The sequence below is a fragment of the Pongo pygmaeus genome, chromosome 7, assembly GCF_028885625.2.
Source record: "Pongo pygmaeus isolate AG05252 chromosome 7, NHGRI_mPonPyg2-v2.0_pri, whole genome shotgun sequence".
Classification (NCBI taxonomy): Eukaryota; Metazoa; Chordata; class Mammalia; order Primates; family Hominidae; genus Pongo; species Pongo pygmaeus.
This window is the reverse complement of record NC_072380.2, coordinates 155,645,818-155,663,074: the sequence shown is the minus strand read 5'-3', so window position 1 is coordinate 155,663,074 and position 17,257 is coordinate 155,645,818. Positions and strand designations below refer to the sequence as shown.

At 45.6% G+C, this 17,257-nt stretch overlaps 1 protein-coding gene across 3 annotated transcripts; it reads right to left on the bottom strand.

Moving 5' to 3' along the window:
• Positions 1-2,417: 2,417 nt before the first annotated feature.
• Positions 2,418-5,792, bottom strand: LY6K (lymphocyte antigen 6 family member K). 3 transcript variants are annotated; one of them, XM_054499009.2, is made up of 4 exons: positions 5,281-5,494; positions 4,199-4,312; positions 3,295-3,381; positions 2,418-2,790 (listed from the first exon to the last, which is right to left on the bottom strand). In XM_054499009.2, the coding sequence occupies exons 1-4, from the start codon at positions 5,381-5,383 to the stop codon at positions 2,510-2,512; spliced, it is 585 nt and encodes a 194-aa protein (XP_054354984.2). In that variant the 5' UTR covers positions 5,384-5,494; the 3' UTR covers positions 2,418-2,509. The 3 variants fall into 3 exon arrangements, with proteins under 3 accessions (XP_054354984.2, XP_054354985.2, XP_063525231.1); XM_054499010.2 differs by lacking the exon at positions 3,295-3,381 and having other exon boundaries at positions 5,281-5,792; XM_063669161.1 differs by lacking the exons at positions 2,418-2,790; positions 3,295-3,381 and adding an exon at positions 2,824-3,037 and having other exon boundaries at positions 5,281-5,502.
• Between the last annotated feature and the right edge of the window lie 11,465 nt (positions 5,793-17,257).

Genomic DNA, 17,257 nt, shown 5'->3' with positions numbered 1-17,257 from the left:
AAAGTAATGCTCCCCAAACTCAAGCCCAGGGCTGCCAATTGGAAGCAGCTGGGGCTATTGTTTCTGGGTGCTGGTATGAATGGCAGGATGTGAACACAAGCCTGTGATGGGCAAAAAGATGGACACACAGGCAGAGCCTGACAGGTGCTGGTGGTCCTATCTGGTCCTGAGTTGCTGGGACCCTCCTTGCCCACTGCCCCTAGAATGGACTTTGGCCTCAGGTTTGAAGTGTTCAGATGTGACTGAGATGAACCTTTTCCCCATGCCTCAGGAATAGCGAAGAAACTCTATCTGGAAGGTTCCCCAGGGTTCCCCACCCAGCAGCCTCTGGTATTAGACCAGGCAGTGGCTGGCCAGGATGGTGGGGACGGAAGGGAGACAAAAGTGAGCAGTGGGTGGGGTCCTATCCTCCCTGACATTGAATAGACAACATGGGGACGAAGGATGAGTGATCCTTAGAACGTTCATGGAAAATGCATATTGGGAAAAAGAATACATGAATTTCAAATTTTTTGGCAACAAAATAAACTTGTACTAACTTGTGAAAACATGTCTGAACAGGATCTAGTTTGAAGCCCTAAGAAGTATAAGACAATAGTTTGAACACAGCTCCTATCAGACACATGAATTCTGCTAAAATTGAAACCAGAACAAACATGCAATTGATAGTGAAGCTTGGCTGGAAACATGGTGAAATCATTGATGATTTATTGAAAGTTTATAGGGACAATGCCTCAAAGAAATCAGCAATTTAAGTAAGTGGATAACTTATTGGAAGAAGAGACGAGATGATGTTGGAGAAGAAGTCCACAGCAGCAGACCAGCCACATCAGTCTGTGAGGAAACAATTCATCTTGTTTGTGCTCTAATTTAAGAGGGATGATTAATAGCAGCAGAAACAATAGCCAACGCTGTAGGTATCCCAAGGTGTTTAGCTTACACAATTCTGACTGAAATTAAAGTTGAGTAAACTGTCCACTCGGTGGGTGCCAAAACTGTTTCTCCCAGCTCAGCTGCAGATAAGAGAAAAGCGTTCTATGGCCATTTTAAACAAGTGGAATCAAGATCCTGAAGCATTTCTTCAAATAATTATAGCCGGAGATGAAATGTGGCTTAACCAGTACACTCCTGAAGGCAAAGCGCAAGCAAAGCAATGACTACCGAGAGGTGGGCGTGGTCCCATCAGAGTAAAAGCAGACATGTCAAGGGCAAAGGTCATGGCAACCATTTTGTGGATGCTCAAGGCATCTTGCTTATTGACTTTCTGGAGGGCCAAAGAACAGTAACATCTTATTATGAGAGTGTATAGAGAAAGTCAGCCAACGATTTAGCAGGAAAACACCCAGGAAATCGTCACCCCGGAAAGCTTCACCAGAGAGCCCTTCTCCACCATGACAATGCTCCTGCTCATTCCTCTCATCAAACAAGGCCAGTTTTGTGAGTATTTCAATGGGAAATCACTAGGCATACACCTTTCAGGCCTGATTTGGTTACTTCTGTTTTATAATTTTAAAAAATCTTTAAAGGGCACCCACTTTTCTTCAGTTAATAACATCAAAAAGACTGAAGTGGCATGGTTAAATTCCCAGGGTGCCGAATTCTTTAGGGATGAACTGAATGGCTGGTACCATCACTTACAAAAGCGTCTCGACCGTGATGGAGCTCATGCTGAGAAATAAAACATTTTTAAATTTTTATCTTTTAATTCAATGTTTTTATGAACTTTTGAAGTCCCCTTGTATTTGTTTTTGGTGGAACTTTGAGTCTGATTTCTCAGGTCCCCATGGATGGCTGCATCTTAATAGAGAAATGAACGCCATTTACCCTGATGCTCTCTACTTGGCCTGAGTTTCAGATGTTGAACACACACGTGTGGGAATTTATGAATCTGTGCACCTGTGCCAGCTGGTGGGTGAAGTCTAAGTTTCTTCAACAGAATCAGTTATCTTCTGCCTCCTGGAATCTGGTAGGAAAGGTTGAGGAAAAGCAGCCATCCACAGTGCCTCCACCACTGGAATGGGGGCAGCCCTAACGTGTGCCCCACTGCCCCCCATGCTGAGGAGTCCTTCACTCCAGGGATGTCTTCACCCCAATCATTCAGACTCCCCCAGTGTTCCTGCGTCACCTGAAAGGTCAGAAGCATCTCAGCACATACTCTCCATGAGTGGTACTGAGGCCTCCCTCCCCATCAATACTGAAGCCCTCAGAGGCAGAGGGGAGTCAAGGAAAAGAGTGGCCGTCAGCAATAAATGAGTTACAAGGTTTGATTTCAAAGAGAAAAACTTGTCACCAAAATCACTACTCAGGAGATCTAGACTTCCTCTGAATGTGAGTTGAAGAACCCTTGAGGGTTAAGAGCCAACTGCATCTGATCCCCACTCTCCCATCCCAAGACCCTGGAAAGTCAAACCAAGAGGTAATCAACAGAAAACAAGTTTAATGCAACAGGTGACAATGGTCTGGAGCGAGTCCATGCTCCAGAAGGCTCAGTCCGTGGCAGTCCCGTGCCTCAAGACAGGCTGAGGCCAGCTGCAATGGAGGCCAGCAGCAGGAGGACCGCCAGCCCCAGCCCACCATAGCTCTCACCCACGCTCCCAGCAAATTCTTTGAACTCTGATGAGTTGATAGGTGGCCCCTCTAAATTGCAGTAGCGAATTTTACAACACTTGAGGTAAAAGAAGGGCAGGGGCTCTTCCAGGAGAAACCGCTTCTCCTCTGGCTTGGGTCTCTCAATCGCTGCACAACTAGCGGAGCACTGCTTCGAAATCATGAAAAAACGTGGAAATATTTCTAATAGGAAATAAAGACCGAGAGAAGGCAATTACGCAATTCCAATGCCTGACACCGAGGCCTTTCTGTCTGGGTCAAAGCCTCACACCTGGCGGCCCTGCTCAAAGGTGCACAGTCAATTGGGGCACCAAGGGGGAGTCGGGAGGATGAGGGCCAGGCCTGTGTGTTAAATACTGCTTCGGGGAAGGGCTGGCTTCTGCGTGGTATGGCCTGTCCATGTGCACTGGGAATGCGGGTCTAGGGGTTGCTGTTTGGGAACAAACAGGTCTCAACTTCTCAAACACAGGGTTGGCTCAGGCCCTTGTGACCACAGACAGACACGTAACTCCCAGCCATTCTGGCCATCACCCAGGGTGTGGAGCTGGCCTCTTGGTAGGCCTGGCTCGACTCTGAGCTGGGGGTCTTGTCTCATGACCATACTTCATTTTATACATCACTGTACAAATCATTTTGCCATATTAAGTTATCAAGTCGATGTCGGCTACACTGAATCTGAAGCATCACCTCGGCGCCCCACCAACTTCGTGGATACCGAAGGGCTGGAGAGCGACTGCTGGGCGGAATCAGAATTCACGAGCCCTGAAGATCCCCCTGTGGGCAGAATGTGCTGGGTGTCCAGATTCCCCTTGGGGAGGGCTTCATGTACCCAGAGGTTTTCAGGGGAATCACAGATGACAGAGCAGTGGTCTCCACAATTTTTAAGGCATGCACCCTTCTTTGAGAACACACTTGAAGGCTGTACACCTTGGTTTTGTGCATCTCTTTTAAGAGTGACACAGACACTGTTCTCTGTGGTGCATTTAACATTATTAAAGCTTAATTTTTCATTTAAAAATGGATGATATGAAATCCAGATTTTCTTCCTACCTCCCAGTATTTCATCTGGACCCACTGTAGCAGGCACTGCCTTACACTGGCACAGTTCTTACGGACTGACTCCCACCCAACTCCCCCTTCACCTCTCTCTGGCCTCTCAGGACTTTGCTCTTCACATTTTAAAGGGGAAAAAAGGCAGGGCGCGGTGGCTTACGCTTGTAATCCCAGCACTTTGGGGGGCCGAGGGCGGGTGGGTCACCTGACGTCAGGAGTTCGAGACCAGCCTGACCAACATGGTGAAACTCCACCTCTACTAAAAATAAACAATTAGCCGGTGTGGTGGCGCGCATCCATAATACCACCTACTCTGGAGGCTGAGGCAGGAGAATCGCTTGAACCCGGGAGGCGAGGTTGCAGTGAGCCGAGATCATGCCACTCCACTCCAGCCTGACTCCATCTCAAAAAAAAAAAAAAACTAAAAAAGTCTACTTTCTATTAGTTATTCCCTATTGAGGAAAACTAGACAGCCCTGATTCCTGAAAGCCCTCTATTCACCTGCCTTTGGGTCCCCAACAAGAGCGAAGATACTCACTCACGGCCGCTATAACGCAGTATGGCTCTGTCCGTTGGCACCTCCTTGGGTTCTCGCACTCGAAAGTGTTTTCTCTCTCACAGACGTGACACCACACTCTATTGTCACCCTCGTCTGAAAGCAGGAATAAAAACAAAGTAGAATGTTCCAGTTCTCCGTGCCTATCTGATGAACACAGCCGGCATCCGACCAGCACAAACTCGGCGGGTCCCCATCCTTCTCCCCCTGAGCAGTGGCTGGGGCCAGATGACTCGAGTGAGCCGCATGGGGAGAAAGCAGGAGGGGTCTCAGGCCACGTAAGAGCTGCCCGCTTCCCCTTCGCCTTCCCCCATGATTTTAAGCGTCCTGAGGCCTCCCCAGAAGCCAGCACCCTGCTTCCTGGACAGCCTGTGGAACTGTGAGCCAATTCCACCTCTCTTCTTTATAAATTGCCCAGCCCCCGGACTTCTTTACATTCTGAGTGATTTGTCTTCTCTCCCGGGGGCTCCCCCATCCTCCCACATCCAAGCACACGACATGAGCGCACAGCGCACCCCCACTCGGCCGCGGCACCCTGACCCCAGGTCGGCCACGCTGCACCCACGGACCCCGGCATCTCCCGGCCGCCGGCTGCGGAAGTGACCCCGGGGCTTGGGTCTGCTCCCACGTGCCCTCCCGCCCACCTTCCAGGTCCACCCACCTCCCAGGCCCTGCACCCCGGCTCCCTCCAAGGAGTCCTCCCTTGGGTCTGGGCTGGGCCTGGCCTAGCTCTGCAGGAGGAGCCGGCCCTCCTCCCGCGGCTTGAACGGTTCTCAGCACGTGAAGCCCCCGGAGGCCAGGCCGGCCGGGTCCCCCAGCCTGAGGGCTCCCGGGGAGGCGCGGCCGGAGGAGAGCAAGGGCTGGGGAAGGGCCGGGCTCAGGCTGCCCCGCCGCCCTGGGGGAAGCCGCCCGAGGCGAGGCTCCCCGGAGGCCTCCAGGCGCCGCGGGCCCCCTGCACTCCCGGTTCTCACGGCGTAGTGGGGGCGGCGGCCACGCGGTGCTGGGCAGACGCCGCCCGGCCCCGTCCTCTTGGCCCGTGGCTGCGGGGGGCGAGCCGGGCTCACCTGTCTGTGGGGTGTCCTCTGGATCTCGTTGTCTCGCAGTCAGGTTGGCGTCTGTCCACACCCGCGGCAGGGCCACGACCAGCAGCAACGCGAGCAGCGCCATCGTCCCCAGCGGCGCCCTGCGAGGGTCAGCGCGCGACGCCCCCTCCCGGCCCTTCTGGAACCTTCGCAGCCTCCGCGCGCCGCTCCCCGCGTCTGGCCGGTAGGGGGAGCCCCGCCTGCCCCGGGGCGCGCGCCTCCCACCCCGCCGGGGCCTGTCGGGGTCTTTGGAGCCCCCATCTGAGGGCCTCGCGGCCGCTGGCGGCCCTGAATGCCTGTCCTGAGTCCCGCCTTGTGCCGCTGTTGGAGCCAGGCAGGAACGGGCGCGGGAGCCCTGGGAAAGGCGCGTTTGGAAACGCAGCCCCTGAGCCCAAGGGCCGTCTCCTTGGGGACCCCACAGCCCACAGAAAGTGGCCAGTGGCCAGGTAGGGGATTTTCTCCGCTGAAGAGCACGGGCGCACCTCTGATAACTCGCCCCTGAATAGCTTTTAGCTCATTATAATACCAAAAAAAAAAAAAACAAAAACAAAAGCAAAAAAAACCCCACATCCCTGGGGAGAGATTTTAGATGCTAATGAAACACTCCAGTGCACTAGTGTGTGAGGTCACGGTGCATGCGTGCCCCGAGGACTTCCCAAAACGTGCTTACTAGTAAGGCCCCTGCCTGGGCCATTCATGAGTAATCCTGTAAAACTCTCATCAAGAGGGTCTCCCAGCGTGAGTAGGGACTGACTCATTCTTTTGAGCAGCCCACCCTGTTCCTTTTTCAGGCTGTACTGTTTTCCTTAACTAAAAGCTCAAATAAGAATTCCTCCTGGCGCCTGTAGTCCCAGCTCCTTAGGAGGCTGAGGCAGGAGAATGGCGTGAACCTGGAAGGTGGAGCTTGCAGTGAGCCGAGATCGCGCCACTGCACTCCAGCCTGGGCGACAGAGCGAGACTCCTGTCTCAAAAAAATAAAAAAGAAAAAAAGAAAGAAAAGAATTCCTCCTAAGTCATTAGCTTTTGGCTCTATCTCCTGAGTGGCAGGTTCTGTCTTGTCTGAGATCCTGACTCTTTAAATAAAGGTTACTTAACCCTTTACCTTTTGCTATGCATCTCGTCTGAATTCGTTCCTCCAAGAAGACTAAGAACTGGAGGATTTCCATGTCTCTCACAGTAACAGTGCTACCCAAACATCAGGGTTGTCATCTAGGCCACCTGCCCTGCACAGAAAGCCAATCACCAACAGCAGTGCCAGGGAAGAAGGCCTCATTCAAGTGCTACAGCCCAGAGATGGGCGCTCAGTCACAAATCCCTCTCCTCAGCCCACTAAAGTTAGAAGTTTCCAGAGCAGGGAAGAAATGTCACCCTGTGTGGGAAAACAGGAATTAATTAGGGAGAGTGAGGAGGCAGCTAGGCAGTCATGACTGGTGAGGGGTCTGGCCTCAAGGACCTACTGAGTTTCAGCGCCTTGATACTGTCTGGGAGGCCCGATGGTTGGTTTCCTGAGAAAGGAACTCAGATAAGACAAATGTAACTTTCCCAAGTTTTAAGATAGGGTGGGTCAATTTCTATGTTTATTCAAAAGAAATCCTAAATACTAGTTTTACGAGAAATTGGGCCCATGTGAGTAGGCCCCAAGGGGCAATCCACAGGTGTTGTTCTCCACCCTGCTTTCTCCTCTCAACCCTCTGTATAGAGGCCCTCTGTTAACACAGGCAGGAGCAGGACTTTCACACTCTTTTCCTTTCTTTGCTTTCTTCTTCTTCTTTTTTTTTTTTTTTTTACAGTTGTGATATGGTTTGGATCTGTGTCCCCACCAAAATCTCATGTTGAATTGTAATCCCCAGTGTTGGGGGTGGGGCCTGGTGGGAGGTGATTGGATCATGGGGATGGTCCTTCATGAATGGTTTAACACCATCCCTTTGGTGCTGTTCTTGTGATAGAGTTCTCACGAGATCTGTTTTTTTTTAAAAGTGTGTAGGCAACTCCCTTTTTTCCTCCTGCTTAGGCCACGTAAGAGGTGCCCGCTTCCCCTTTGCCTTCCATCATGATTGTAAGTTTCCTGAGGCCTCCCCAGAAGCCAGCACCATGCTTCCTGCACAGCCTGTGGAACTGTGAGACAATTAAACCTCTTCTCTTTATAAATTGCCCAGCCTCAGGTATTTCTTTATAGCAATGGGAGAAAGGACTAATACAAGTTGCATCATATTCCATGGCCTGGATGTACCATAGTTAATTTAAATAACCTCCTTGAATGAACATTTGTGTTGTTCACAGTGTTTTTATATCTCACATGTCAAAGTCAAATACATTATAGAATGAATTTCTAAACGTTTTATTCAGGAATCACAGAATTGTAATTATGGGCATACACAGACCAGAAATGTGTTTGGTGTGTCTGACGAACAAAGAGAAGGTTGAAAGTTTTATTTAAGAAATGTTACCTATTGTTTAGAAAGAAAACTTGTGGGCCCTGGTAGAGGTTTGGGGAGCTGGCAGGCTCTGATGGGTGAGTGACACAGTAGGTAGACCTTGTCTTCGAGTCACGGCAGGTCGTTCCAGCAGCTGTTAGGTACACCTGATTGTAAAGTTGCAGCAGGCGTTTCAGCACCTGGGCTTGCAGATGGTTCTTGGAGCAGGTGCTGTCTGCCTGAGTAGTTTTCCTCTGGCCCTCTGCCTTGACTTAGTTGGGTATGACCAGAATAACTCAATTTATGAAGTCAACTTTCATATACATGACGCTGCAATTGTCTCTAATGTCATTCCTTACATATACCATTATACCACAACTTTCCAGAAATGAGATCAAGGGGCAAAAGTTAAATATATTTGCAGTTTATATGAGTATTGCCCAGTTGCTCTATCTGGTCTTTGGACAATTTTGTCATTGAGGAGTGAGTGCTTGTTTTCATGGTAGTGTCAGAAAGAATGTCCTCTTATTTACTCTTCGGATTTTCACCAATCTGACAGATGAAAATGAAAATAGTATCAGGGTGTATTTTTAATTTGCATTTTTAAATTATGAGTGAGGTTGAGCACTTGATATGTTTGATATGTTTGATATGGCTAGTGGATATTTGCATTTTTCTGTGATCTCTCTATTTATGTCTCTCGTCCATTTTCCCGTTTAACAGACATTGCTTAACAGAAGGCAATATTTGAGTTGCTGACCAATCCCGAAATAGTTGTGAGGTACGATATCAGCAGGACTTGTTTTCTGAGCCTTGATCGTGACCCTGTGATCAAAACAGGATATAACAAAGAAACTGGCCCAAACCAGCTAGGACCAAGATGGTAACAAAAGTGACTTATAGTTGCCCTCATTGCTCATTATATGCTAATTATAATACATTCTTATAAGACACCACACCAGCACCATGACAATTTACAAATGCCATGGCAATGACCGAGAAGTTATATGGTTCATATATGATGCCAAAAAGGCTCATTACAATGGATCTTGGGAGTAATTTTTCAAGGAATATCAACAAAGTCTTCCCTGTGTGGTTAATTCATGAATGCTATGTTGGAATATTCTGGATGGTCCAGACTTTCCTCTGTAATCAACACTGAGCCCTGCAGAACTTCAGGAGGGCCGCCAGACCTCGCTATTCTCAAGGAAAAGGCTGAAGTGGAGGAATTGATTCCCACTGATTTTTTTTTTAATTTTTTTGAGACAGAGTCTTGTTCTTTCACCAAAGCTGGAGTGCAGTGGCATGATCGCAGCTCACTGCAACCTCTGCCTCCCAGGTCCAAGTGGTTCTCCTGCCTCAGCTTCCTGAGTAGCTGGAATTACAGGCATGAGCCACCATGCCTGGCTAATTTTAGTATTTTTGGTAGAGACAGGGTTTACCATGTTGGCCAGTCTGGTCTCGAACTCCTGACCTCAAATGATCCGTCTGCCTCAGCCTCCCAAAGTGTAGGGATTACAGGCATGAGCCACTCCACCTGACCTTGATTTTATTTTTAACCGTCCTGTCTGAGAGATTATTTGTGGAGGCTGACAGCAGATGTGCAGGGTTCAACAGTGCAGTATGCTGCATTTCTTCAGCTATACCTCGTATTGTAAAGACTGTCCAGGTAACTCAACAAGCTGGAGGTAAGGGTTGCGGGTGGGATGCCGTAGTACACCCCATTGGTCTAAAGGCACATTTTCTTCTTTTCCACCCACTGTTGCAGTCCAGCCAGGCATAACTTTAGGAGAATGTGGTTTGGTAAACATGTGCCATTTGGCACAGGGATATTTGAATTTCCTGGCATGAGGGGTGGTGGGACTTGGACTAGCTAACCATGAGAGTGAGTTAGTAGAGATGTGGGTGCCGTCATGCTGATGGCCTGCTCAGAGAAGCACTGGGCTGTATTCACCCAAACACCCAACAGAGCCTGGCCAAATGCAAGGCCCAGCCCGGTCTGGGAACTTCTCTGGAATGCCTGTGCCAGTATAACCAGGAATGTCCCTCAAACAGAGAGAAGCAAATTATTATCTCTTACTGAGCCCTTTGCTAAACAAGAAGCAGAGCCATGTGGACCTATGAGAGATTTGGAGACACAACATTCCCCATTGAGGAATACACCGCCCTTGCTATTCTGAATTCAAATGGGTCCCTGAGCCAATAAAAGCATTAATGTATTTGCAAGAGGTGGCACATGCAGCTTCACACAGGCCTCCTGAGCCAGTCGTCCAGATGTGGTTAGGAATGTCTGCTATCAGGACACTTGCCGCCAGGGAACCCTTGGCAGAAGCCAGCATTGCCACCCAGCAGGGACCTCTGGTGTGTTGCTGCTGCTCCTCAAACGCCTCTGGAAGACAATAGCAACTTACGACTTCCTTACCAGGAAACAGCATCAGATAGCCTTCAAACCAGAAATGCCTCTCATGTCTTGATGTCAGAGAACCATTCTACCAAGAGGAAGAGCAGCCCAGAAAAGTTCATCAAAGGGTAAGAGTATATTCCAGAGCAAGGGGGCAGGAGGACATTAGGGGAGCCTGTGGCTTCTGCAGCAGAGGCAATGGGAGGAGCCTTCAAGGGCTGCTGTGTGTTCGGAGCCCAGCCAAAGCCAAGCAGGCCTCTGAGCTCCCTGCTAGGAGTTCACGTCTGAAGGGCATGTGGCTGCTTGGAAATTAGCCACATAGACCTCACAGTCTGTCTTTGCTGGAGAAAGGCAGGGCAAACCATAGCATACACCTTTATAACATTGTTTCAAATCCAGAAGTGTGATGCCTCCACCATTGTTTTTCTTTTTCAGAATTGCCTTGGCTATTTTGTTTTTTTTTTGTGGTTTCATGCCGATTTTGGATTTTTTTTCTTTTCTCTCTTTTTTTGGGGGGAGGGATGGAGTCTCACTTTGTTGCCTAGGCTGCAGTGCAGTGGCACAATCTTGACTTACTGCAACCTCCACTTCCCGGGTTCAAGGGATTCTACCACCTCAGCCTCCTGAATAGCTTGAGACTACAGGCGTGTGCCACCATGCCCAGTTAACTTTTGTATATTTACTATAGTTGGGATTTTGCCATGTTGGCCAGGCTGGTCTCGAACTCTTCACCTCAGGTGATCCACCCACCTCGGTGTCCCAAATTGTTGGGATTACAAGCGTGAGCAAATGCACCCAGCCAGATCTTTTTTCTATTTCTGTGAGAAATACCACTGAAATTTTGATAGGGATCCCATTGAATTTGTACATTGCTTTTGATGGGATTATTAGGGAAACAGGAGTGTAGGAGAGCCAGAGTGACGCCATTTTAAAGCCAATTCCATTTTAAAACTAGCAAGGCAATTCCTTGCCAGTCACAGCCCATGGTCACAGATGTTGACAGCTAAGGAGAGAGTTTAGTAATGCCTGCAAGGACAAACTCCTACAGCAACAAAATGTCCAGATGCGCCAATATCTAATAACAATACATGCTTTTAAAATAATTAGAATCATGCTTTGATGTACTTACTAAAATCCCAAAGATAGTTTACTTTAAATCAACAAAGTAATAAGTTTTGTCACACTGTCAACCCACCAACACATAGACTTAGCTTAGCTTTTTACATAGATAAGACCCCTACATGAGAGGAGTTTAAAACAAAGACAGTGCATTCCTCCTCTTGCTTTCTGAGGATGCCCTACTCTGCATCTGAGTAGCTTTCAATAAACGATTTCTTCTCACTGCACTCTGTGACTCACCTGAATTCCTTCCTGCGCAAGACCGAAAAACCCTCTTCCGGCAGCATCTTTCTGGCGATGCACTAAAGGACCATAAGATGAGACTATATGCTGGGGACATTTTGTCTGCAGCACCAATTGGCCACCTCTGGTAAATGGGATCCTTCTTGGCATCCTATGTCACACTTAGACAAGGATGCTCACCTAGAAACTCAGGTTAGAGGCTCGGCCCACAAGGTTAGATGCCCTGGGGTATATCTGGAACAATGGAAGTCTCTTTGCAAGATGTTTGTCAGTGTGTGATCTGAACTAATCCACCTTGTGCCCTCTGCTGGGGATGGGAAAGCTCTACGTCTCATCATTTCCCAGCTCATTGCTTTGCTGTACTGCAGCCTTGGGGCAGCCCCAATGGCTGGTCCAGAGGTTTCCACCTTCCAGTGGTGGCTTCTAATGCTCTTTATGTGTTTCTCTCTGTTCTTTTCTGCCTGTTTGGATCGGCTGTTACTAATCTGATGCCGAGTGGCAACTCTGCTTATCTCACGGTGTTGAGGTGAGACTCACCGTTTTTGGTATTACTAATTCAAGGCTACCTGGAGATTGTCTTTTCTTGTACAGTTCAGCCAGTTCTGGCTAAAATGTATGCATTAAAAACTCATTTAAACTGAAGAAAAAAATGATGGAAAGGTTTTTTTTAAAAACCAAACTTCCTTAAAGACTACTTTACCAAAACTTTGGTCCACAGCTTTCCTTGGATTGCTTGTTGGATGTCTGGGTCATTTTCAATTAAGAAAAGTTTATGCTGTGGGAAACATGTTTCTAGAATTATGGAAGGGTCTTATCTATAAAGTGCTAACATCTGGCCAACAGTGCAGGATCTCTTGCTTCCTCAGTTTTCCCACTCACGGATGAGTGAGTGTGCTTAGCTGTCCCTTCCCTTCCCTTCCCGCTCCAGTTTCCTGTATGCAATGTGCTTAGCCTTCCAAGCCTTGGGACACACAGGGATGCTCATGCTCCTTTATGTTCCCCTAGGGACTAGGGGTTAGTGGACCTCACCCAGAGGTGTGGGGTCCTTTGAGTTCTGTCTGCTGGGGAGCCTGGAGCTGGGGATCCTCCAGGTCAGCCACCATCCTGTTGCATGGGGCTCTTCAGCCTTTCAGGTCCCAGGGCTGCAGTGCCACGCCAATGGAGATCCCATTTGAGGCTCAGAGGGATATTTGCCAGCATGTACTTCTGGGTCCCCCTTGTCCCCTTCATTGGCTGCATATTTGCTGTCTGTGCCTCACTAGTGATGCCTGTCGTCCTGAGCTTGCATGCTCTGAGGTTTACACCTGCCATTTTCCTTCTTCTGGTGATTTTCTTTGTTGTCTCTGGGCAGCATTGGAGGCCAAAAGCCTCCCAGGAACTAGTCTTATTGAGAAGAAAAATAATTTTGTCTAATTCAGAAGTTATCTAAAGGTCAATTCAAATGATGAACTTGAAAATAGTTACTTATGAAACAAGGTAGAAAGGAGCCAGTAAGTAGGGGAGTGAGAGATGTGAATAAAAGTTATGGATATGAAGATGTATTTTTGGTAAGGAAGATTATAAAGAATAGCAAATAATGTATGAAAAAGGATCTTGTGTGGTAAATTTTTGTCCTAAAGTAAAATGACTAATGATTATTAGTCATTAGCCATTAATATGACTATTATTATTAGTTATTAGTCATTAATAATGACTAAATGATTATTTAGGAAAGAGAGAAGGTTAGGGCAAGGCAGAAAGTCCAAGCACGTCTAAGATGGTCTCTGTACACTGGGATAAAGTTCATGAAGGGAAATTTATGAAAGGAATTTTGTATATGATTAAGTTGGTTATAATTGAAAGGAAGCCATTTATAACAGTCTTTCTAAAAATTGGTCCCCTATGTTAAAATAAAGTTTTCTTGAGGTACTTATTTGCTCTTAATGAAGTTACAAGAAATTTTACTTTGAATTTTATACCCCATTTCTCTTCTAAACTTCTCAGATCCATATTTTAGACATTCCATTTTTTCTGTCTCACTGCTTTCAGCTTTTTCCCCCTTGAGCAGGCCTGAGAAGATGACCCTCTCCTTCCGCATTTTTGTCAGCTTCAGTACCTCTTTTTTCCTCCAGTTTTAACTGTTGGAATGGCCTGATGCTAAAGTTTTATCTTAAAGGTCTATACAAGCAATGTTTTCTTCTAGTATAACTTGATTATATATTCTTGGCTTTTCTTTCTGTGTCTAAATTTTCAGTGTAATCAGAAAACTTCTCATGCTGTTCCTAAGAGTCACATATGCTCATAACCTTAAACACTGTTCCTGTGCATTCAAGTACTTCTTTCCTCAAGTTTGTCTTCCAGGTTATCTAAATGGGCTTCCCATAAGGAGAAGCAGTCTCACTGCAGAAGGTTTTCTCTGCCTTTTTATCAGCTGGCTTAAAAAAAACAAGATTTTATGTTTTTTCAAGATAATTTCTATACTGTCTTTATTAGCTTTATGATTGCAAAAAAACTGAAAGTTAAAAGGGTTAAGGTTTTTACCTCCATATGACTTTCTCTATTGCTTGTTAAAGTCTTTATGATTATTGCTCTTGGTTAAGTGTACAACTATTACAATGACCTGTGATTTTATGTTAATAAAATGTTTTGAGCCTTTTAACATCTTAGAGAAATATCCTCAAAATCAAAATCTTAAATTTAGTCTCTGATTTAGTCTTATTGCTGGGGCTTATTAAACCTATAGAAATTAATCTCTGCAAGGTCATAGAATCTTTTTAGATCTTTCTGGTAGACCATGAAGTCCAGTATCACCACCTCCAGCCTGATAATTATATATTGGAAGAAAATCAGTTAAAGGATTCCCTCAGCCCCTTTGAAGCCGTCCTTATCAGGAGTTATTAACCAATCCTTGTGCTTAGTTAATAACCTGTTGTAGGGCTTTGACTCCTGGACACACATAACTAAAGATGGCACTGACTCCTACCAGTATCTGACAAAAACTCAAGTTAACTGAAGGCTCGTCTTTAGACCTGGGCAAAGGGGACAAAGTAAACTGCTTTCATGAGACACAAGGACAGGCCTGTATTCCAAAACATTACGATTCATTTCATAATTTTGCCTTTATCTGAAATAATATAATTTGTTTCATATCTTTGTGGAAGGAAAATATCTTGAGCCCCCAAAATCACTAAGGTAGAGGGAAAATTCAAGCTGGGAACTGCTCAGGGCAAATCTGCCTCATAGTCAACCCTCTGCTTGTATTCATAATCATCCCTCTACTCACTGAGATAAATGCATATCTGATTACCTCCTTTGGAAAGGCTAATCAGAAACTCAAAAGAATGCACTGTTTGTCTCTCACCTACCTGTGACCCGGAAACCCCCTCCCTGCTTTGAGTTGTCCCACCTTTCCAGACAGAACCAGCATGACTCCCTAGAATGTATAAAACCAAACTGTGCTCTGACCACCTTGGGCACATGTCATCAGGACCTCCTAAGTCTGTGTCATGGGCGTGTGTCTTCAACCTTGGCAAATTAAACTTTCTAAATTAACTGGGACCTGTCTCAAATTTTCTGGGTTCACATTTGGTAACCACGGGGGGATTCTGAGTGGAGGTGCCCCTGAGCTTTGCTAAATCTTCTATTGATGCTTGGTACCATCATGAACTAATTTATTGCTCAAATCAATAAGACAATTTGCTGAGGTCTGCGAGCTGCCCCTCCAGAGAATCCCTGCTCTCTCAAAATGTGGTCAAGATCTAAAGTTTATTTTGGTGTACAACTCCTTTATTTTGGAGTTTTACTTGCTTCCAACAAGGAAGGGAAGTTTTCCTGCTTCCGTGACGATGGAAGGCAGGTAACTCCTTTATGGAGTTTGAGCTCACTTCCGACAGGGAAAATGAGTTTTTTCCTGCTTCTAGGATGGTGGAGAGCAGTCTTCAGCCTGAGACCCATCACTGGGAAGTAACTTAATTAGGGTTTGTCTTGGCTAAAGTTAAAGTTAACAACCAGCTGGTCTTAATTTCTTTTTACCGTTAGAGTGTTCAGTGATCATATAAGTTGTGCCATTGTTTGTTTTGCTTAAGTGGTTTTTTTTTGGTGTTTGTTTCTGTTTTTCTTATTGTTTCTCTTGTTGTTTCAGTCTTTTGTCCATTGGGTTTAATCAGCTCTATCCAACTTGATCAAATCTGAAGGGAAGTTCCAAATTATGGGGAACAAGGCCTCTGAAGTGAACTAAATTCCACCCCCCGCCCCCCTCCACACACACACACACACACACACACACACACACACACACACACACACACACACACACACACACAAAAGGTGGTATGGTTGGGGGAGAAAAACAGCCAGCAAAAGGAGAAAAAAGGAAAGATTTTTGACTTTGACTACTAAAGGGGTTTTATTTACAAAACAAGGCCACCTTTTTGCTAGCCAGGCCAAACTGAAAGCAATGTCTGTTGCCCCATACTGCAGTTTCATAGCTAAGGCTCTCCTTTCTTTTCACCATGAGAGCCTGGGTTTGGTGGGTTTGGTTCGTAAATCAAGCCCTTTCTGGTTTGATACTTGGTACCTCTGAAATAGCAGCAGTTTTTTCTGACTAAAATACGGTAATGAGATTTAAATGGATTATTTTAAAAGGAGCTCAATGGTTAAAAGTCAGTTTAATTAAAAGGCTAACATCCAAGATGTACGTGTGTGTGTGTGTGTGTGTGTGTGTGTGTGTGTGTGTGCATATGTGTATGTTTGTATTTGAAAGATCTTCATGTGTTTGTTTTTTGGTTGTTTTTCTCCTCTAGGACCTTGCCTTTTTTTTTAGCAAAAGTTTTTTTCTTCTCAGTTGACTGAATTCTGTTATTACCCGATGTTTTGACTAAAATAGTTACTGCAGCAGAGGCTACTCTGGGGTTTTTAAGGAAGAGTGTAGTTTAGACACTTAGAAATGTCTTTGTTTAAAACTATTTTTTCAGTGCACTGTAAAAGCATCATGTTGGCCTCATAACAACTCACCCTTTTTGGAGACCCAGGACTCAATGTGGGCTCTACCCAGAGCTCAGAGATCTGGTTAAAAAACGAAAAACAGGTAGTCTCTATCTAAATAAAATCGGTCTTCCTATATAATCCAACAATAAATTTCTGTAATTTTATTATTGAGTTGGCATCCATCTTTAATCTTTCTCTAGCACCACCAGACATTTTCTCTCTGTACCTGATAATGTAAATTTTGCTATTTGACTTTCACCTGAGTTATGTCCTTTAATATGCAAATTTAAGGCTATTTAGCTGACAACTGCCTAGGGTTGTGAAACAGGTTATCAAGAATCTGAAAGTCTAAGATATGAAAAAAAAGGTTTTTATGAATCTATAAGATGTACTTTTATCAGCATGCCTAATATGTCTATGTATTTATGTGTTGTGTACACAATGTTTCACTACAAAAAATATATAAAAGAGCTCTAATTAATTGGCTCAAAGTGAAATAATTCAAAATGCAGCCATATTCATGAAATCAATATCAATGATTTATACTTAATACTTAAATGCTTTATCAGGAAAAAAGGAAAGACTAGTCAAATGCTTTTTCAAGTTTGCATAACTTAAGTAAAATTGTTAATAAATGAGCTTGCTTTAAAATTATTGGTAAAGTAATATTAGAAATGTCAGCATACATTTTTGTTTGCAATTATTAATCAAGCAATTTCATACTTACCCCTGCTAAATACTGTAAGTTGTCAAAATTTGGCAGAGGGTTTAAAAACTTTAAACCCAGCCCAAAACATAATGATCTTTGCTTGTGTAA